At 45.7% G+C, this 22,413-nt stretch overlaps 1 protein-coding gene across 3 annotated transcripts in view; it reads left to right on the forward strand.

Annotated features, from left to right (window-relative positions):
- LOC123362904 (tetraspanin-15-like) overlaps window positions 1–22,413 on the forward strand; it is a 321,860-nt gene that overhangs the window by 89,170 nt on the left and 210,277 nt on the right. The window contains exon 1 of one of the 3 annotated variants that reach the window (XM_045003458.1): window positions 18,117–18,269. The exons of the other annotated variants lie outside the window; for them this stretch is intronic. Coding sequence (XP_044859393.1) covers window positions 18,183–18,269 — 87 coding nt within the window. The 5' untranslated portion in view covers window positions 18,117–18,182. Of the gene's footprint in view, window positions 1–18,116; window positions 18,270–22,413 lie in introns of those variants that run through there. 3 annotated transcript variants of the gene reach the window in all.

Here is a 22,413-nt window from a genome sequence, read left to right on the forward strand (position 1 = left end):
GGTGCTCAGCATCTTGCAGGGGTCACTCTGCATCAGACTGCAAAGTTCCAAATCACAGTGAGAGTTTTAACCTTCCCATTACATTTCTCTTCAGTGAAAAATGGCTTGCAAAGGGTATATGCCATGCCAAAGGGAAATGTAACTTAATGTTAAGTAAAAATAGCTCATCTGTTTCAGGCAAACAATCACTTGAGCTGAGTAAATAGCTAACGTGCCGGTTGTTTTTGACTATTTTAAATTAAGCAAATCTACTATGTCTCTAACCTTTCTCTAGATTAACATATGCAGGAATTCTTTCTTTAGCACCCAGAGTTGACAGTGTCCCACTCATTGCAGCAGCATTTCTTATTGTAAACTGAGTCCTTTTGAACCCCCTAATAATTATTAACAAAGTGGATCGGTGACATCTCAAAGAGGGAATACTGCAGGGGAGGCTTCTGTACATTGCTGGCTACAGCCACTTCCTGTATTACCAGCCCAATGCAGTGGGAGAAGTCTAGTAAATGATTGATAGTGCAACAAGATGTGGGTCCTAAGTGGAACAACTTGCTTATTAGACTATCACTCTAAAGTTGATATTAACGTTCATTGAATGAGAGAGAGAGTGTGTTAGGCAGAGTGGGTAATGCCACTTATATTTAAGGTTGCTTGACATCTCCGTCCCATTTATCAGATCCTGTTTTCAGTTGCTTATAAGAGAGGCTACGATTTAGTCCCAGAGGTCACAGAATTCACGGAATCCGGGACTTCAGTCTATAGTGGTCAGGAGCTGCAGGGTCATCCCATTCCCCCACCCCACTGGCAGGGGCAGGGAGCTGTGGGGTACCCCAGCAGCCTCTGGTCATCCCCGAAGCTCCAAGTCGCTTCAGGCAACGAGAATACCCCACAGCTCCTGGCCGCTGGGACAGCAGTGGGGGAACCCTGTGATGGGTTGGATCACAGAAACCCCCTTGGGAACTGCCAGCTGATGTGCCAAGACTACTTCTGCCCCTGCTTTCCCTGCCAGCCTGGGAATTCAGCACCCTGTCTTGCTGAGCCAGGCACACCAGTCTGCTCCAACCCAGACCCAGGGTCTGAACCACATGCCCAAAGCTGCAGACTTAACCTGAAAGCAGTTTACAGAAGTGTTCCTGTCTGTAACACTCAGATGCCCAACTCCCCCAGTCCTCAAAGGTTTTATTCACCTTCCATATTAAATGCTATTAAAAGTTTCTAGACCAGCTCTCTTGTAATCCTCCCCCTTAGGGCCCGGCACCTCTACGACCTGGGGTGTATATACCTAGAGAGTTTGTACAAACAGTTGATATCTATCTGTATAGTTTTCCCTGACAAATGGGTCGGAGCAAGGACTCTAATCCTCCCACTACTGCCCGGCACCTCTACAACTGGGGGTGTGCACACCTGAATGATCAATCACTTTATACGTATGGTATACCTTTTAGCAGTATTTTCAACAATCATGGTGCATGTTTTCCCTCTTTTGCAATTCTCCACCAAAAATGTTATGCTTATAAGAAACACACAGGATCTTTTTCAGGGGAAAAGGCAATATGCCATGTTTATTGAAGATACAACAATTAGCATATGCATTTAATCATGCGCGCGCACACACAGTCCCGCCAGTCAATGTTAGTTACCAGTCCAGAGTCCGGATCAATCTAGTGGTCAGCTAGATTGATCACAGGTAGGTAGGAGCTGGGTTCTGTTGGTCATGACATGATGCTCCGGGAAGTCTTGGCAGGACGAACCCCCAGGCACCCTGTTTATATAGTGATTTTCTTCCATTGGGACCAATGAGTTTTGCACCGTCATGCTGTAATCAATTGTTGTTTGATGAGTGCTTGTTTTCTTAAATTGTTTTTCTCATCCTTTATCTTGTTCTTTCATCAAGTCTCTCAGGGAGTTATCTCAGGCTGGTTTTGATCACAGCTATCTTGTCTCCACTGATAGGTACCTGTCTCATCTTTAGAGTTGTCAATCTGCCCTCCTTTGACATCTCACTAGGGGCGTGTTCAGGGCCGGCTCCAGACCCCAGCGTGCCAAGCGCATGCTTGGGGCGGCGTGCCGCGGGAGGGCGGCAGGCAGCTCCGGTGGACCGCCCGCAGGCATGCCTGCGGAGGGTCCGCTGGTCCCACGGCTCCGGTGAACCTCCTGCAGACGTGCCTGCGGAGGGTCTGCTGGTCCCGCGGCTTCGGTGGAGCATCCGCAGGCATGCCTGCGGGAGGTCCACCCGAGCCACGGGACCAGCAGACCCTCCGCAGGCACGTCTGCAGGAGGTCCACCGGAGCCGTGGGACCGGCAACCACCAGAGCACCCCCCGCGGCGTGCGGCCCTGCTTGGGGCAGCGCAATTCCTAGAGCCGCCCCGGGGCGTGTTGCAGCCTCTCCGGTTCCTCCCTAGAACATCTGGTTCAGTGATGGCCTTCACACTTATCTCTTAACACCCATTCCTCATTTACACACACAACAGAATTAATTTACACAGAACATTTTGAACAGGAACATCAAATTGCAATGCAGAGGGAAAACAATCACCACATTCTTTTACTTATTTTAAAATGCTAAGCCTACAACAAAGTAGTGACCCTCAAAGGTCTGTTACTGCCTTGAAATCAGTCCAGACACAAAGAGATTCTGGCTGATGCATCTCTATCAATGGCCCATTAGGCCATTCCTCTCTGCTATTCAGAAAGGATGGCTGGCAGAATATGGTCAAATCATTCATCAATACATTTAATACATGCTGCATTATTCTCTTTATCCTTCATTCTAAATTATACAAAATACAAACATAAAATCCTACTACTACACTCTCACTAATTAGAACATCAAACTCACCTGTTGCTGACTAGAGCTAAGAGACTCCTTTCTGCTCAGCTCTTCCCCTCCCCTCCCCCACCAGGCCAGAAAGGAAAAAGCATGTTCCCACCACTGCTATTGTGTAGGTAACTAAGGGAAACGTTCACCATTATTAATGTAATCACTCTCTCAGAACAATGGGACTCTTGTATAGAATCACCCCTTTTAAATACTGGATTGTTTAGATTACAATAGAGGGAAAACTCAGGGTTTATACAGTTTGCAATGTACTCACTCATCTTCACATTTAATACGATCAACTGTGCTGACTGAATCCACAGAATTAGAATTAGACTTGGATTTTCATATTGAAGCTTTATATTAATTCATCCAAACTTTGCAAGCTAATGAAATACATTGACTCTTCAGTAATAATGGAATAACTTGCCTATTACCTCTAATTAAAACTCTGATAGTGTCTTAAGAGAGTCTTGTTTGTTTCACCAAATCCAGTTATCCCAGTTACCGTGAGACCTAACCTAATTTCGTTGTCTGAGGACTATGATGACAACATTATCACATAAACTGGAAGGGATGGTGGGGGGTTAATTGCCTTTAATATTTTGGGCTCTCACTAACTCCAGAAAAATCAAAATTAACTCTGTCAAAGTCACCAGTGTAAAACCAGCATATGGGATTAGAATCAGGCCTTTTATTTATAGGTTCACGTGTTAATGAATCATAAAATCATGTATGTATATCATGGAGGATAGGTCCATCAATGGCTGTTAGCCAGGATGGGCAGGGATGGTGTCCCCAGCCTCTGTTTGCCAGAAGCTGGGAATGAGTGACAGGGGATGGATCACTTGATGATTCCCTGTTCTGTTCATTCCCTCTGGGGCACCTGGCATTGGTCACTGTCGGAAGACAGGATACTGGGCTGACCCAGTAGGGCCATTCTTATGTTTGTTAAGTGCCACTAGTTAAGATTTATTCTTTATATTCTCAAATAGCCAACTGATATAACTTTCCAGTCAGACAAGCAGGAGAACTATGTATTTCCTCGATTTTATTTACTGCATTATAGAAGATCCCCTACAGGCCTTAAATAAGATCGGGGCCCCACTGTGCTAGGTGCTGTACAAACATAATAAAGATGCAAAACATACAATCTTGGTTAATGCCAAGATGCAATAGATGGAGGAGACCCTGAAAAGCTCCATTTGGTCAAAGAGGAAGAGATACTATGCTTTCCTTGCATTATAGTTACCTGTATTGAGCCTGGTCCTGCCTTCGTTGTGTTATACACAGGTTAAAAGCATCATGAGTCCCTCTAGTGCCTAGTCCACCAGTGGGAAAGACAATAAGAGCATACTGCTACTGACTAATGGGGCTATTCCTTTATCTCAAGTGGTAGAGACCTGTGCTGTGGAGCTGAAGGTCTTGGGTTCTGTCTTTGGTCATGGGCCATCCTGGAAGTCATTAACTGTATGTTTGAGATTCTCATTGAACTGAATGAGGATACTTGAGCAGGAAAGGATTGAAGGATCATGTCCTATTTGTTGCCTTAAACAATAACTTGGTTACATCAGAAGAGCCATATTTTTATTATTAAATAAAAGGAAACTAATCTGAGCCAATGGCAAAAAAATGGTGAGAGAGGTTTGTAGTCCAGTCCTGTAGTTCTTATGTGAGTCCAACCTCTCGCTGAAGTCGATAGGAATTTGGTGTTGCACAAGGACCATAGGATCAGGTAGCTTCTATGTTAATGACATTGGCAACATTTCCCTCCCGTGGCTGATTAAATGCCAGGAGGACCCAGCTTGGCTAGTGAAAGAACAATTTACTTATCGAGAGCTGGATGCTAATGTAATCCCTGAGCATCTGCTATCTTTTAGGGTCCTGGGCATCTCCTGAGATAGTAAGGAAAACTGTAGCAGCTGAAATAGAAAGCAGGGCCATAGACCTACCTGGTGTGATGCCATACCTAATTCAATCCCCTACATGGCACAATGCGCCCTGTGCCCTAAGACAGCAGTTCTCAACCAGCAGTCCAGGGGTCCCCCTGTGACACGAGGCCCTGGACAGTTGCTCTGTTTGCTGTCCCGTAACACCGGCCCTGGCCCGTAATCTACGGAAAAAAAGTTGTGGCACAAGTGAGCCATGGAATTTTTATAGCATGTTGTGGGAGGGGGTACTCAGAGGGAAAAAGGTTGAGAACCCCTGCACTAACACTAAATGGGGGGTTGTCTTGAGCAAGGTCAGAGAACTCACATTTGACCTATGACACTCCTTACAATGTTTTAAGTCACCTTATAAACATCAAGAGATGAAGAATCCACCACTTCACTTGGTAGTTTGTTCCAATGGTTAAACCACCCTCACTGTTGAACATTTGTGCCCTTTTTCTGATTTAGGTTTGTCTGGCTTCAACGTCCAGCCATTGGTTCTTGTTATGGCTTTTTCTGCTAAAGAGCCCTAGCTGCTGCCACTCATGGAGGTGGTTTTATTATGTCGAGGGGAGAGCTCTCTCAGTTGGCATTGGACAACTACATGAGCCATCTTACAACCGCACAGCTGCATCGGTACAGCTGTGCCACCGTAAGCTTGCTAGTGTTGACATGGCCTAAGCGGCTTGGTTAAAGATAAGATGATCACTCAGTGTCTTAATGGGAGTGTAGTGAGGTGGACTGACCCTCCCCAGACACGGAGGAAGAGGGTGGCTCTATCCCCTCGTGGGTGGAGTTTTACCCCTAGCTCTGCCCCCTGAAGCCAAGGGGCAGGGCTGGAAGTATAAAGTCGGCAGGGGCGGCTCTAGCTTTTTTGCTGCCCTAAGCACAGCAGTCAGGCAGACTTCGGCGGCATGCCTGCGGGAGGTCCGCTGGCTTCGGCATACCCGCCGCCGAATTGCCACCGAATCCGTGGGACCAGCAGACCTCCCACAGGCAAGCCGCCGAAGGCTGCCTGATTGCCACCCTTGCAGGGACCGGCAGGGTGCCCCCCACGGCTTGCCGCCCCAGGCATGCGCTTGGAGCGCTGGTGCCTGGAGCCGCCGCTGAAAGTTGGGACCCGGAATCTCAGTGAGGGCCCAGTCACTGGAGGGGACAGACGCTTTCCCTGAGCTCTCGTGCTGGGAGACAGCAGCAGGCCCGCAGAGTGCAGACAGCTGGCCCGGGCCACCCGGACTCCTGGATGACCTGGCCCCACAGGAAGCAGACAACTGGCCCGGACCACCTGGACCCCTGGACGACCTGACCCCGCAAGAGACAGACAGCTGGTGCGGACCACTGGCTGGCCCAACCCCTGGCCGAGCTTCTGCTGGCAACTGAGGCCTCTGCAGATCACCCTACCTCACTGGCCCAGCAATACCCTTGGAGGGGGAATGTGGAAGTGGCCCAGGGGTACTAGATCCCTGTTCGGCTGCAACGCTGGCAGCGGGTGAATCAGCGTGTTGCAGCTTGGATCCCCGCTGACTCGGTGGCAGACCCCTCCGCCACTCTTAGGGCCCTGGGCCAGGACGCAGTAGAGTAGGATGGCCTGCATCCCCCCTGCAACTCAAGGGGTGGGTGGCAGTCTCCCCCTCCCTCAGGCTAGCTGAAGGAAAGCCTGAGGTAATTGACTTTGGCTACAGGCCCAAGCTGAGAGACTTTGTTTCCCTCCTCACTCTGAACCAGAGCCTGGGCTCGTTAACTGCCTGCAGCCCAACCTGAGTGCAGCGGGGGCTGAGAGACTTCGCTTCCCACCCCGCTCTGAACCAGAGGCTAGCCTGACCGACTATTTGCAGCTCCCCATGAGTGCAGGGTTGAGCCAAAAGACTGCAGCAGCTTGTCCTGAATGAGGGGCTAGACTCAGGGCCGGCTCCAATGTTTTTGCCGCCTGTAGACGTGCGGACTCACCCCTGCGGCACCTCCTGCTGGTCGTCCTCGGGAATTAGCTCACTTCCAGCCAGGAGCGCCCTCTGCAGGCCGGTGATCCACCTGTCCTCTTGGCCCCCGTGTCCCTCCCTGGACCCCGGTGCCCTTTTAACTGGAGTGCTGCCCCCTGGAAGTCCCCCACCAATCTGGGTCTCCCCTCCCTGGGGAACCCCCAACCCACTATCCCCACTTTGCCTCAGCTTTGGCTACTGCCCAGTCTCCATCTAGCCCCCGTTCACTGGGGCAGACTGCAGTATCAGCCACTCATCATAGGCAAAATGGGTTTGGACCTGCTGCCTCTGCCTACCCATGGGCTGCCCATTTGCAACCCCAGTACCCAGCTGGCCTTACCCTAGGCCTGCAGCCTGGGAGGGGGGGTTTCCGGCCAGAGCTCCCCAGCTCCTCTTGCCTTCCCCCAGCCCTGCTCCACCTTGGGCACCCAGGTACACTCCCCAGCAGCCAGGCCCTTCTCCCTCTAAAGGCAGAGAGAGACTGTTTGTTTGCTCCTGGCTTCCCTGGCCTTTTGTGGCCCAGCTGCGGCCACTTCCCCAATCAGCCCAGCTTTTAGAGCTGCAGCTTTTAAGCCCTTCTTGCCCCAGCCACGGCCCTCTCCTGGGCTGTTTTAAGCCCCAAAGGGCAGGAGCAGGTAACCACCCTGCTACACCGCCTCAAGTGGTGGAAAAAAAACAAACTAACCATGATCGGCAGCACTTCAGTGGCAGCTGTACCGCCGCCACTTCATTCTTCCCCAAGAGGGACTGAGGGACCTGCCGCCGAAGAGCTGGACGTGCTGCCCCTTCCCATTGGCCACCCCAAGCACCTGCTTGCTGCGCTGGTGCCTGGAACCGGCTCTGGCTAGACTACAGGCTCTAGTTCGCCACTGTGGCAAGAAGCCAGGCAAAGGACTGCTGGCTCCCCCGGAAGGGCGGGAGACAAGAGAGGTGGGGCACAGCCAAAGGCCCATGCCCTGAAGAGGATGCTGCAGTCCAGGAGTGATGTAGGCCCTCAAAGGAAACTGCACAGCAAACAACGGGTGAAACACCACCTGCAAAGGGCGCTTCAGAGTCGGACAGAGCTAATTCCCAGAAAAACCAGCAGGAGGCCGGCAGTGGTGAGTCCAACCTGTTACAGGGAGTCAGGGATTTTCAACAAATAAATCCAGGTCAAGTCATTTTGGGACCACTTATGTTCTTAAGTGTTTTTCTAGATCAGGCTCAGACTGCTCATCAACTTGTAGGATTGAGAGCCTAATCTAGAACCCATTGAAATCAATCAGAATGTTTCCATTGACTTCAATGATATTTGGATCAAGCTCTAAAAATCCAGTTCTGTGAACCCTTACTCACATGACTAGTTCTTACTCTCTCTCAAACTCTCATTGAGCTCAGTGGAACCACTCCTATAAATGAGAGTTTGCAGAGTTAGGCCCTAAGGGTACATCTACACACCAAAAAAAAAAAAAAACCCTGCAGGAACTCTCAGAGCCTGGGAGAATTGACTTGAGCTTGAGTGGCAGGGCTGAAAATAGCAGTATAGGGCTCTGAGACCCTCTCCTTTGCCAGTTTTCAGACCCCAGGCAGCCAGAGCCCAAATGTCTACATGGCTATTTTTAGCCGTGCGGCCAAAGCCCCGCAGCCTGAGTCAGTTGACCTGGGCTCTGAGATCAGGTTGTCTTCTTTTTTTCTTTTTTAGCTGTATAGACGTACCCTAAGAGCCAGATCCAGCTTTCTATAAAATCAATAGGACACTTATCATTGTTTTCAGTGGGGGAAGGAAGAGTCCCTAAAATGAAACTGATCATTCTAGTTTCACTGACAAAGCTAAGTGAAATGAAGACCGTAATCTATTATCATGTAAACAGTGATGTACATACATAAGGAAGTACTTCTTCACACATAGTGAACCTGTGGAACTCATCGCCAGGGGATGTTTCATAGATTCTAGGACTGGAAGGGACCTCGAGAGGTCATCGAGTCCAGTCCCCTGCCCTCATGGCAGGACCAAATACTGTCTAGACCATCCCAGATAGACATTTATCTAACCTACTCTTAAATATCTCCAGAGATGGAGATTCCACAACCTCCCTAGGCAATTTATTCCAGTGTTTAACCACCCTGACAGTTAGGAACTTTTTCCTAATGTCCAACCTAAACCTCCCTTGCTGCAGTTTAAGCCCATTGCTTCTTGTTCTATCCTTAGAGGCTAAGATGAACAAGTTTTCTCCCTCCTCTTTATGACACCCTTTTAGATACCTGAAAACTGCTATCATGTCCCCTCTCAGTCTTCTCTTTTCCAAACTAAACAAACCCAATTCTTTCAGCCTTCCTTCATAGGTCATGTTCTCTAGACCTTTAATCATTCTTGTTGCTCTTCTCTGGACCCTGTCCAATTTCTCCACATCTTTCTTGAAATGCGGTGCCCAGAACTGGACTCAATACTCCAGTTGAGGCCTGACCAGCGTAGAGTAGAGCGGAAGAATGACTTCTCGTGTCTTGCTCACAACACACCCGTTAATGCATCCCAGAATCACGTTTGCTTTTTTTTTTTTGCAACAGCATCACACTGACTCATATTTAGCTTGTGGTCCACTATAACCCCTCGATCCCTTTCTGCTGTACTTCTTCCCAGACAGTCTCTTCCCATTCCCATGTTGCAAAGGCCAAAAGTATAACTGGGTTCAAAAAAATTAGATAAGTTCATGGAGGACAATTAAATCAACCCTCTAGAATTCTTCATTTTCCTTATCTAAACTGTTAGTAACACGAGTCAGGAATGCCTGAAAATGACTTGGCTTGATAAGTCTCCCTTTAAGGACAAGTAAATATTATGCGGTATATTTTTCTGAATGGCAGTATTTTCTTAGCCTTTCCATAACATGGTCAAAATGCCTCTCTCTTGTTCATGCCTGGGATTAGCCTGTGAAGAGAAATATTGGCTTTGCTGAAATACCACCTCAACAACAACATTTAAAGCAGTAACTAAGTTTTGATTAAAGGAAATGAGACCAGAGAGACTGAGTCCCATTTTTGATCAGACATTACTCCAATACCAGCTAAACTGACATCTGGCTATTGCTGTGGGATTTGACTGCTATAGTCTGCACAGGGTAAAAGATCAGGGAAAGAACTTGTTCTTTTTAATTAATTCTTTCTGCCAATGACTATTTCCTTAACATGCTTATCTGATGTCAGATGAGTCAAGCCGGAAACCACTTTCCCTTTAGGTGGTTTTTGTTTTTTTTGGTGTTTTTTTGTGTTTATTTATTTATTTATTTTACAACTATGCAAGGCCAAGTAATGAGCTCTTGTTAGCAATTTCATGAAATTAAAGCTGTTCTGGATTTTGTAAAATAGTCACATACCTAGTAAGGAAGGGGAAATAACATGAAAAATGTGCCATATATTTGCATGTCTGAGATCTGCTTCTGATGCTTACTTAAAAAAACCACTTTGTTAGACAATCAAATGATATTCCCTCTTGAAAGATCAACGTTTAAAATAAGACTAACTTTTCCAATTACTTTCTCTTCCCGGATCTCTCACGTCACGGCTTGTTTATCCATAAGACTTTTCCTTATGTGAAAGAAATAGTGGTATCCCAATGTACTTTATCTAACACTTAAACTGAGAGGATGAACTTGAGAGAGGCTAACTGAATATTGAATATACAGGCTTAAAAAAAAATCTGCTTCAACTAATATAATGGAGATAGTTAATATTTGCCTGACCCCTTGTCTGTCTGGTCTGTTTAGAATCTTTGGGGCAAGGATTGTCCCTAAGCTTTTGTGTACACATTAGCTGGAACTGAAATAACTAAATCAGTATTAATTCACACCTTTAGTTATTTCAGCATAAGTCTGTGGGCTCGTCTAAATGCAAACATCATACCACTTTAACTATACCAGTATAATTCAGTACAAACACATACGGTAGATGCAGTTATACTGGAATAAAGCTGTTTATGTGGTTATAACTTAGGCCTGATCTACAACAGGAAAATAGGTCTTTATAATACCATCACTCAAGGGTGTGAAAAGTCCACATTCCTGAGCAATGCAATTAAACTAACCTAGCCGCTGGTATAGACCACAGTAAGTGAACAGGAGAATTTTCCCATCAGCCTAGCTACTGCCTCTTAAGGAGTTGGAGTACCTACATCAACAGGAGAACCTCTTCCGTTGATGTATGTAGCATCTTCACTGAAGCGCTATATACAGGCTCTTATTCCAATACAGGAAGGGGAGTAAGCTATACTGGTCTAAGGCACTTTATATTGATATAACTGGATTGGTTGTACTGATATAAGTATTTCTGAAGAGAATTTCAGTGCAACCAAAACGAGTAAGCCAATAAAAAAGGCATGGGTTGGTGAGGCCTGCGTGTAGATCAAGTATCCATTGTGGTCTTGCTTTGACTAAGAAAAGAGATGTATTTTTAACCCATGTTAAATTAACCAGTGTTAACTAAGGCCATGTCTACACTTCCATATGTGTTGGCAAAACTTATGTCACTCGGGAGAGTGTATTTTCACACCCCTGAGTGACATAAGTTTTGCCGTCATAAGCACTCATCTGCACAGCACTATGTTGGCAGGGGACGCTCTCCGGCCAACATGGCTACCACCACTCATTTGGGGGATTTTACTATGTCGATGGAAGAGCTCTCTCCCATCGGCATAAAGCGGCTACACGAGCACTTTTACAGTGGCACGGCACAGCAGTATCGGTACAGTGGTATTTAAAATCCTAGTGAAAGTAAGGAAGATAAACTTGGCGGGGGGAGGGAGACATAAACATTTGTGTCTTATCCATTTGTGTCTTATCCTAGGCTGATACTTAGGCTGATAGTCTAATACCACTTACTATGTCTTAAGGACCACTTTCTTCCCTACATAGCTTTTGCATGTGCATAGTGTGGGAGACTCCATAGCTTTGGTGTCCCTAAAACTAGCAGATGCCCTGAGCTCCATGGAGAATCTCAGGGCAGGTCTACACTATGAAATTAGGTCGATATTAGAAATCGATTTTTAGGAGACTTACAAGGACCTTGTCTCCTCACACTGCTGGCCCTGCGTCCCTTCCCCTTCTCATCTTTGCCTCAAAGCTTCACAGTAATAGCTGTGGAGGGGATCCTGCCAGGTTCAGTGATGCGGTATTGATTAGTCACGTGGTCAGAAGGGGATCATGTTTCAGAGAGTAATTGCTCCTCCGGAATACTTGTGGGGCCTTACTTAATAGAGCTCCAGCGAAGCTGCCTTTGCAGAGTACCAAACAGAGGTAATATTCCGGGCCCTAGTACTATCCTCTCCTTTCTCACCTAGAATCCAGCTCTGTTTTTGGCTGGCTTCTGCTTGGTGGAGCAGATAAGAGAATCTGGTCATAGACAGTAATTCCACAGAAGCCAATGCCTTTTCACAACCCAATTAATAACACGTGTGTCTAGGCTCTTCTTTCTCTGGCAGAGGCCTGTCATTATTGCACATACTCCCAATTATGTTCTAAACAATCTTTTTTAAAAAGTCAGTGATACTGGTTAGGAACACAGCTGCACAAACAGAACTGCTGTGGCCTTGTGCCTTCAAAAACATCTCAGGAATGCATTATTAAAGGCTCCCAGAATGCAGTCCCAGCCATCATGCTCTGCTTCATTTGAACACCCCCATGAGGTGTCAGCAGCAGCATCTCAAAATTACTCAATCAAATCATACAGCTGTGAATCTTTTTGACATTATTTACTTAAAAGGATCAAAATGAAGTGAAGTAGAAAGGAGCATGTTGCAGTGTTGCTACTTACTGTGCATCTTTGCAGGCTGTGTTGACTTGTGGGACCCGCTTTCTTATGGGCAACTGTTCAGTTCATGGTGAGTGGAGCGTATAATGCATCGCTTGTTGCTGATGCGTTGTTATTGCTCTTGTCAGTAACGTGACATCGACAACTGTTCCTGACCCTGACGGGCTGGCTTATCCAAACTTTGGAAAGTGTGTTTAAAACAGACTCCAATATATCCAGAACTGCCCCCTGCCTTGCAATCCCTCTGAAGCTGATGGGTTTTCTATAAGGTATAAACTAAAAAGAAATTTGGTCCTTAGCTGATTTCTCCTCTCAAACACCTATCCTGATGGACTTGCACTGACCCTAGTGTTTTGCATAGCAAATTTCATACAAAATAAGAGATGGAAAAGTTCTATTAGAGTCAGTGTCAATCCCTCTGCTAGTGCAGAATTCCCCCCAGAGTGTATTTTTAGGGCTTCTGTAATGAGCTCCTCATACACTGCATAAATATGGATTGTCTGTCCTCCATTAACCATTAGCTTCTACCACTTGAGCTAATGGATTAGATCTAAGTTGTGGAAGTAGTAGTAAGGCTTTTATCTTCTGTAGTTCATTTACTGGAGGGCATTGTTCAATAAATTACATTTCACCCATTCTAGTTTTACATGTTCCAAGTGATAGGACTTCCACTGCTTCCTTTGTGAGACTCGGAATAATGCAATATAACATGTTTTAAGCAGTAATAAAGTTTGCTACCATCTTTGTGTTCCCACCTCTCAGTATTGTATGCTGGTTTGGTTAATCCCATTATTGGTCTCACCTCCTGACCTCTTACCTCAAATCAATAAAAAAAAATGCTGTTACAAAATAAAAATAAAGTTCCCCAGACACTTCTAATCTACATGCCATGTGTTGGGCAGTGTAAGAGGTTTGAATTTCTGTGTGTGAAGGGTGTCTTGTGAAAACTGTTCTGTGCAAAAAGGTGTGGAATTTAAGGTACAGTGACTGTTCGTATTGATCCCACTGTCTCTTTGTTCTGGCCTGTCAAATCTCAGAGGGGCACTGGAGTTTTGTACGTTTGGAATAACAAAAATAGGACTAAGGAAATACTAGGATCAATGACTGTGCTTTTTTGTTTGTTTTGTTTTTAAATCCTGCCAAAAAGAGTCAGTTTCTTGGTTTTCTGTAGTTGATTTCATTGCAATGACTCATCACCAATATGTCCAGTTGTTAGTTCTGGACTTCGAAACCTTCTTTACACACTAGCATTTCTGAGGCTATCTCCCACCGATGGTAGCAACAACCGGAGCTTAGGGTTAGCCAGCTAACAGTGTTATCACAGCATTGTCTAGACTTCCTCTAAACAGGGTTAGATGACACAATGGTAAGAACACCAGTGTGTTTACACTATCCTGGGCAGAACTGCACCTATCATGGTGTAATAGTGAGACATTTCCCACTAGTGCAAACACCACTTATTTGTTTTGGTATGGAAAAATTTCAGTTGACATTAGTTAATTTATTGTTGACACTCATAAGACTGAACTTCTCTGTTTAGCCCTAGGATAGATCCAACACAAGCAGTGGAGGATGGCAGAAGTTTGCACAGCCATCTCAAGCCTGATCTCTGCGGGATCACCTCTGAAAGAGAATTTAGTATTCATTCTCGGTCAGGGCCAGGTCCAGAGAGGTGCTGTGCACAGCAAATGTAGCTGTGAATGGGTGACGCCTCTCTTCAAAGATCTCACAACTTCCTCTGTACAGAGACAGCAGTCATTTTGTTTTCAGAGTTGCCAATGCCTGTGATGAAGGAGGTGCATGTGCTCGCACTGTGGTGTGTCTATTTTTGTGCTTGTTTCCCTTAATCCAGAAGAAGGAAGCTCTCACATATGTATGTGGCAATTTAACAGTGAGCATCTGTGATTCTCATTGAAGGCAATGAGTTACTTCAGAATTCGACTCCTGGTCTTTGGCCTCCCTGCTGAGGGTACCAATGTAGGGAGCAAATTAGTGTCAGAAGCACTTCTGGCTCTTGTGATCTGGAATTTATCCACTAGGAAATGACATTGACCCACCAACACATGGCTTATGATTTTCAGTAACTTTTCAACTGGGCCAGATTTAAACCAGCAGCCTAGAGGAGAAACGACTGGTAATGGATCAGAGCCTCTGAGCCATGCAAGGTTTAGCTCAGCACTTCTCATAGAGCTGGTTTTCTACCGCTACGCTAGTGAGAGAAGAAAAATAATTCCTCCACATTCCTTTTCAGCATGCAACCCCTGAAACAATCCTGGGGAATTTCCTCTTAGAGTGTACTGACTACTGCTACAAAACCACAGTTCACAGAGGTACTTAGAGAAGCTACAGTGAAAGAATGTGCCAATGACACTGATAGTCTGTATGAGTTGGTATCAAAATGTGATTTTCCCTTGATATTGGAACTGCCATTTTTAAAAAACGTGTCTTGCAGTTTGAGGGTGTAGCTAGGACTTTAACCATCTGGCTGGTGCTCTGAAGCTGGTCAGTGGGTTAGGAACCTAACCTTATATAAGGGTAAGACCTGCTCTCACCTCACTCTCACTAGCTGAACACCACCAGAGAGAAGTACTTCAGAGAGGTCTATCTGCCTGACACATGGACTGGGCCTAAGGTCTCACAAGAAGGGGTGAAGGGTGGGTGAGAATATGTAGGCTTCTGTTTTCCTAAAGTTTCATAACTCATGTGTGCAGCCTTCCTTTACCTTCCATGTGTCCCTGAAGAGCCAAATGATAATCCAGCGTACCCATGGAGGTGGACTGTAGCAGAGCATGAATAATAACTGGGAGGCTCAGGAGACCAGCTGAGTTCAGCTTCTAGAGCAGCTGGGCCGTGGGACTCCACAATTCTAGGAAGGGGGCCAGACAGAGGGTCTGCACCCAAAAATGAACCCTAGAGGCCCACAATTAGAGACAATGACTGGATGTTGCCCAGATCCAGCTGGCTTGGGGACATAGCTAAGTCTAGAACTACTTTTGAATCAATGTACTGGAGTGCCTGCCACTCCCATTTCATGGCAGATGAAATCATGAACACCAAACAAGGAAAAGAAATTCATCAGCATCCAGAGCATTTCATTTAAAAAAAAAAAAAGTCAGCAATATAGAGAACATTGCAGAGCTGTTACTGTTAGTTCGTTAAAACAAAACAAAGGCTCAGGCTAGAGGCACTGCTATGGAGCATCGCATTGATAACCATATTAAAATCCATCACTGTGCTAATAGCCGTATAAATATACTTGATTTGTATAAAATACACTTTAAAAACTAGAGAAGGGCAGAGAATAAGGAAAGAAAATGAGATCCACTTGGAGGGAGCTAACAGGCAACAGCTTCCCCAACAGAATAAAAATTTTTCCGTATCCTTCAGGAAGCCTTAACATCCGCTGGGTCATGAGCCCATAGCTCACGTTTTCCACACACCAAGGCTGAATACAGAACAATGTAACTGATCCCACACAGTCTGGTCCTAGAATAATTGAGAGATGCTGAGGAGCATCTCTGTTTCATGCCACTGGCATGTGGTCCCTCAATGACCTTACACCAGTGGAGGAGAAAGCACAGAGTTCTGCCCACTCTCTACCTAGCATTTGGAATGCTGGAGGTGAGAGGTGAGTACAACAGGAGCAGCCTCTGCAAGCCAAGTGCTAGCAGAGATTTCCCCTCTACTAAGGAATTCTCCAGTGGCCACCTACAGCTGGAATCTGTCCATTTTGCACTGCCTTAGCGCATGAAGTGGACTTAGACCAGAGAGTCTAGCCCATGAGCCTGCTTTTGTTAAGTCTTCTCCTTAATATGGGCTTCATTAAAGTACAGACATCGTTAAATGTTACCATAACTGAAACCAGATGACTTGGAACAGGGTCACATACTAAGTAGCAAAATAGAACCCACTGAGAAAAATGCTGGAGAGGAAGCTATACAAGCAGTAACTGGAAGTAACTCAGTGGGTGCGAAGGCTCTTTGATGAATACTTTATTGTGTCTCCACAATGCATGCCAATAATAAAAATGCTAACAGCAGAATAAGGACAAAAGATCTAATAAAAGGGCACATGGAGATACCCTGTATTACAAATATAACATACAACTGAGTAATGTCCATGATGGTGAAGGAGACCAGTTTCTCTGACTTGTTCAAACCAGATCTTCTCTATGTTCAGTGAACTATGGCTAAGTACTCAGCATATATGTCATTGCTGGAGCTCTCTTTCTCCATGGCTATGACATCTTGAATGTTAAGAATGAGAATTTCAAAAATACATGACAGGAGCCCACCTGATTTTAAAAATCAAACTCTACTGGGTGCTTCTGAAAATCCCACCCTATTAGACTATTTACTGAAGCAGCAGCTTTGCCTCTGACACCTCCTCATCAATTATTAGGAGTGGACTACATCCACCCTGATCGAATTGGCCCTGTCAACACTGGTTCTCCACTTGTGAGGTAACTCCCTTCTCTTCAAGTGTCAGTATATAATGCCTTCATCTGTAATTTTCACTCCATGCATCTGACGAAGTGGTTTTTTACCCACGAAAGCTTATGCCCAAATAAATCTGTTAGTCTTTAAAGGTGCCACCGGACTCCTTGTTGTTTTTGTGGATACAGACTAACCAGGGCCGGCTCCAGACCCCAGCACACCAAGCGCGCGCTTGGGGTGGCGTCCCGCGGGGAGGGCGGCAGGCGACGCCGGTGGACCTCCCGCAGGCATGCCTGCGGAGGGTCCGCTGGTCCCGTGGCTCTGGTGGAGCATCCGCAGGCATGGCTGCGGTAGGTCCACCGGAGCCGCGGGACCAGTGGACCCTCCGCAGGCACGTCTGCAGCAGGTCCACTGGAGCCGCGGGACCGGCGACCGCCAGAGCTCCCCGCGCGGCGCGCCACCCTGCTTGGGGCGGCGGAAATCCTAGGGCCGCCCCTGAGACTAACACAGCTACCCCCGATACGTGATATTACACATAGTAAATCCTCATCAAAACTGGAATATCTATATTTGGTCTCTACCTCCCCATCTTGTACCCCATTCATTGGAAAATGCTGACTCTTAGACCATTGAGCCCGTCACCCTCTGTAAGGATAATGTCAGCTATCAGAGGATGTGTCACAGCAGGTATTGGAAGGTGGAAAATCTGGATTTGTATTCCCAACTCTGCCACGGACTCCCTCTTTGACTTCGAGCAGTCATTTAACCTCTTGATGCTTCAATATCCACATCTGTAAAAGTAAACAGAGCTCTATGAAAGTGAGTAATACCCCTGAGATCACAGAATCGCAGGGTGCTTTTTATGCCATAAAGGACAAGACAAGTGTCTCCTACTGTGATTTGTTGCCTGTAACAGTTATTTTTTAAAAAGAATGTAGCTCAAAGGGTAGGCAGCTGCCTGTGTTTTTGATTGCATCTATTTTACAAATATCCATATTCCACTGAAATAATAAAAAAGCAGTGAATCTTGACCCGTTCATTTGAGAAACAAATCCACACTAGTTCCATTAGGCAATAAATGCAGTAAAGGGTTAATGTTCCTGCCTCCCGTCTAATTGCTTTCTGTTTCTCCCAGGCGGAAGTTGTAGAGAGCAGTTGAAGTTTAAGGGTGGGTTTTTTTTATTCCAGCCACTGAGACTAGGAGACAGTGCCCAATCCACACACTCAAGAGCGTGAGCTGTAAAGATGACAAAAGAATCAGAGGGGAAAGATCCCCTCCTCTATTACTACTGCATCAAATTTGCTCTGTCTGCCTATTCCACCCTGTTTTCGGTAGGTCTTTCAATCATTTCCAACTTTTATGTTGTTTATGGGAATTAACACACAGTACCTGCCTGGTGGTTTGTTTTACTTTCTGTTTCTTAGAGCTTTACCCTCTGAAATATAAAATCTACTGGTTAATAATGCTGTTTGGAATTGGGCTGCATTGTAGGAGGTGCCCATTTGTGCTGCTAGAATTCTGTTTGTATTTAATACAGGATGATCTCCATTTTGCTGGATTTAATATTCTTTCTGCCTGATCTCCCCCTCTCCCTCTGCCCCTTTAAAAAGCCATGACCTGGTTCATATATCAGACACTCCTTTATTTTAAAAATACAAATCACATCAGGAATCTAACGTCTTAATGGTGCAAACGTTTACTTCACAATACTCCCCGCTAGATTGTTTATACTCTATATTTGCCTCTGGCTCCATGCTTAAAGCCTTGTCTCTTTCAATGAAGATCAGGCAGGAATTGGATGTGAAATCTGCCAGCTGTGGTTACTAATATCCCCGAGTTCTTAGTGGTTGTGGTTTGGGCCAGACTTGTCCTTTTTAATTTTTTTTAAAAATCTCCATTTAATCAGCACAATTTTGAAGATGTTAATTCTTAATGCAAACCAGGTCAGTGTGGTACTAGCAGTGCAGACCTTGTTGTGAACCTACGTAAATGAGAGGAAAGGAAGATCACATTAGTCTCTGCAAACAGTAACTACATACAGCAGAACAGCAAGTGGGGTAGATTATTTCTCTCGCTTTAGGCTTTGTGCATTGCAGCATTGCTTGTGAAACTTTATTATAACTAAATTATTCAGTGAGACTATTTATTATGAAGTTATGCCCTTCCTTTGATTAGTCATTCGTGAACCAATCCTATTGATTATTTGTAAATATTTGACAGTTTTGACTAATCATGGTCATCTTATGAATTATTTACTACAAGGCATTCAGCATTTTTAGTGTATTGTTGGTCACATGCTATTGTTTCAGCTCCCTGATTTGCTGACTCAAACAGGAATACAAACAAATAATGACCCTTTGAGAATGATTTTTTGATGAATGAACTCAGACTAGCAGTGTTTGTCTGTCCCTGTGTTTCACTGAGTGACTTGCGACTTCCCCTAGAAAGATGTAAGTGGAGTGGGAATCGGAGAAAGGATCTCAGTCCTGAGGGAGCAGCCAAGCCTGTGGAGTGATTCCAGCGGAGCTTTATCTTGTTGATTTCTTTGTTCAAGCCAAACCTCAGGAAGAGAGGGTAAAAGTTTGGACTGTACACAGTGTCTCTCCACATCAGCTCAGGAAAGAGAGACATTCTGGGACCAGAATATGGAAAGAGATGTGTCCAGGATGTAATGGTATGAAGCTCTTAATAAAGCCAGGTGCAACTTGCATTATTTGAGTTTCCTAACACATCTGAAGCCCCAGCAAATACATCCAAACTCACTGACCCTGTAAGTCAATGTAGTCTAATGTTTGAGCAAGAGTAGGGTGACTTTTGGGCTATGGGTGGCAACAGTATAATACTCTATAGATTCAAATAATTTGTCCTAAATCTTAGGTAATAGCTGATGGTTTCTCTGGAGTTCTCTTTTGGACTTTTGTGGCTTATTCAAGCCATAACTTGGGGAATGGTTGAAGGGAAAACCCAAATATAAGTAGGTGGTTTGCAGAAATCCGATCAAAACTTCTGAGTTTACTAAAGTGCCCAACAGTGTGGGTTCACTTTTCATTAGTTTATAAAGAATAGAACTTATGATCCAACTGGATGTAGGCACATTATCCACCTACCATCCCCAGGAGCCAATTCAGTTTCCTGAAGTGACTGTGTGTGGTAAGCAGCATCCTGAAGACTTCCTGCCAAAGGAGTCCAGGCCTGGAAGAAGAATTCTGCCTTGTCAGCCCCTCTATAGCCAGATTTTAACCTAAGTGAACCTCAAGCATATTAGCTTTGTGCTGATTTTCCCTGTCGCACCAAATAACTTGGCTCAGGTTCATGAAAAGGTTTTGTAAACTTCGGTGAAACTCCTGTTGAGCCAGGACTAAGCTTAGGCTTTAACTGAAAACCAGGTGGGTTTTGTCTGGTTTGGAGATTCTTCATAAAAGAAGTTCTAGTCGTGAGACAGGGATATATTTTTCTCCCAATCAAACTCAATCAGTGTTGCATTTGACGGTCTGCAAATGTAACTGACTAATAGGGCATGCTAAGCACAATATAAAAGCCAAATAATACTGACCTATCTGTGGGGTAGTCAGGCCAGGGCATCTTTGCAAAGACTGACAAAGAGGAAAGTGAGCTGCTGTGCATGCTTGTGAGAAAAACACCTGTCCACAAGAAATAAACGGAGAACAGATCATTTCACACAGCCTAAGACAGTGCTATAAAAAGGAAATAACTGTCAATGACTCCTAACTGGGGCTGCCTTCAAATTGTTGACTTAGTGACCATTACCAATTTCTAAACTCCCTGAGGGATAGTTTTTAAACTGCTCTGCCTCAGAAAAGTCATTGGCCCATAAAAACTGGGAAACCTACTTGACCTTTTCAGCCAAGTGATTTGCATAGTTCTCATTTGCAAATCTGTCATCTTACAAATCCTATGGCACTCAGAGCCATTTGGAGGGTGGGAAAGTCCTGCTAATTATATTCCAGGAGTGGGCCATCCCTGGATACTTAGCTGGGTTTTAAATGCACTTAGTAGAATTATTATTGGAACCTTTTGTACTTAAATTGAACAAGGTCTCCAACTACCCAGTTTCAACCCTGCTTCCAACCACCTTGGTAAAGAAAACTTCAATGGAGAACACGGAGTTTCATCGCCATTCTAAATCAGAAAGTTTATACTCTACTAACATTAAACCGTTCTAAATCAGAAAGTCACCAGCCCTGTAACGTATGTTCAGCACCAAGCACAATAGGGCTCCAATTCTGATTGGGGCTTCTGGGTGCTTTTGTATTACAAAGAATAATCCATTTTGACTGAGATATTCAAAGCCATCCAAGGCATTTGGAGGGGTCTAGCTCATTAAAATTAATGTAGCTCTAATTTTCACTGTTCAGTTTGAGTAAATGAACTGTGCGTCGACTGTTCAGTTCCAGCTGTGATTGCAAGTGCTTTACTTATGGTAGTCGTTTGGGTTTTCTTTCCACTCTCCTCTCTGCACTGGGTACTGATGAGAGAGACAGCCCGTGGGTAGGAAGTCTGAGGCAGCACCACTGCAGGCTACCTTTCAGCACATGCCTGTAATGAGGGCAATTATTTCTAGGTGAGCATATCAGTAAGAAGTGCAAGATTAGTTTAAGTTCTTGACTTTCTTCCCTCTGGACAGCCACTTTAAAAGCAGATTTGAGTTTAATTTGGAAACTGACTGCCAATTCTAAGGGAAGCAGGGACCTTCTGTCCACACTAGCCTTCTCTGCCTCCCATATTTAAGGTGACATTAGATATGTGCTTTAATCTTGGGGTATGTCTACACTGCAACTAAAAAACCCATGGCTGGCCCATGCCAGCTGACTTGAGCTAAGGGGCTCCAACTAAAAGGCTGTTTGACTGAAATCCAGATGTTCTGGGATCCTGCAAGGGGGGAGGCAGGGAGCCCTCCACAGCCCTGCTGTCATGGGAGTGAGTAGAGACCCCTGGGCAAGACTATGAGATAGAAGAAGAGCCCCCGGTTGTGGGGGAGGCTGCCCTGCTGCTGAATGGCTCCTGTCCTTTTGATTACCCAAGCTCCTGATTAACCAAATAAAATCTGTGTCCCCCCTCTCCAGCTATTCGGATAATCAGGAGTGTACAGTATTCAAAACTAGCTGTACATATAGCATGGGTGTTTAGAACAGTGTTTCTCAAACTGGGGTCGCCATTTGTGTAGGGAAAGCCCCTGGTGTGCTGGGCCAGTTTGTTTACCTGCCCCGTCCGCAGGTCCGGCTGACGGGGCGGCTCCAGACCCCAGCACGCCAAGCGCGTGCTTGGGGCGGCATGCCGCGGCGGGCGTTCTGATGGTCGCCGGGAGGGCGGCAGGCGGCTCCGGTGGACCTCCCGCAGGCATGGAGCCGCGGGACTGGCGACCGGCAGAGCACCTCCCGCGGCATGCCGCCGTGCTTGGGGCGGCGAAATGTCTAGCGCCGCCCCTGCCAGCTGATCGCGGCTCCCACTGGCCGT

This window comes from Mauremys mutica, chromosome 2, assembly GCF_020497125.1.
Source record: "Mauremys mutica isolate MM-2020 ecotype Southern chromosome 2, ASM2049712v1, whole genome shotgun sequence".
Taxonomy (NCBI): domain Eukaryota; kingdom Metazoa; phylum Chordata; order Testudines; family Geoemydidae; genus Mauremys; species Mauremys mutica.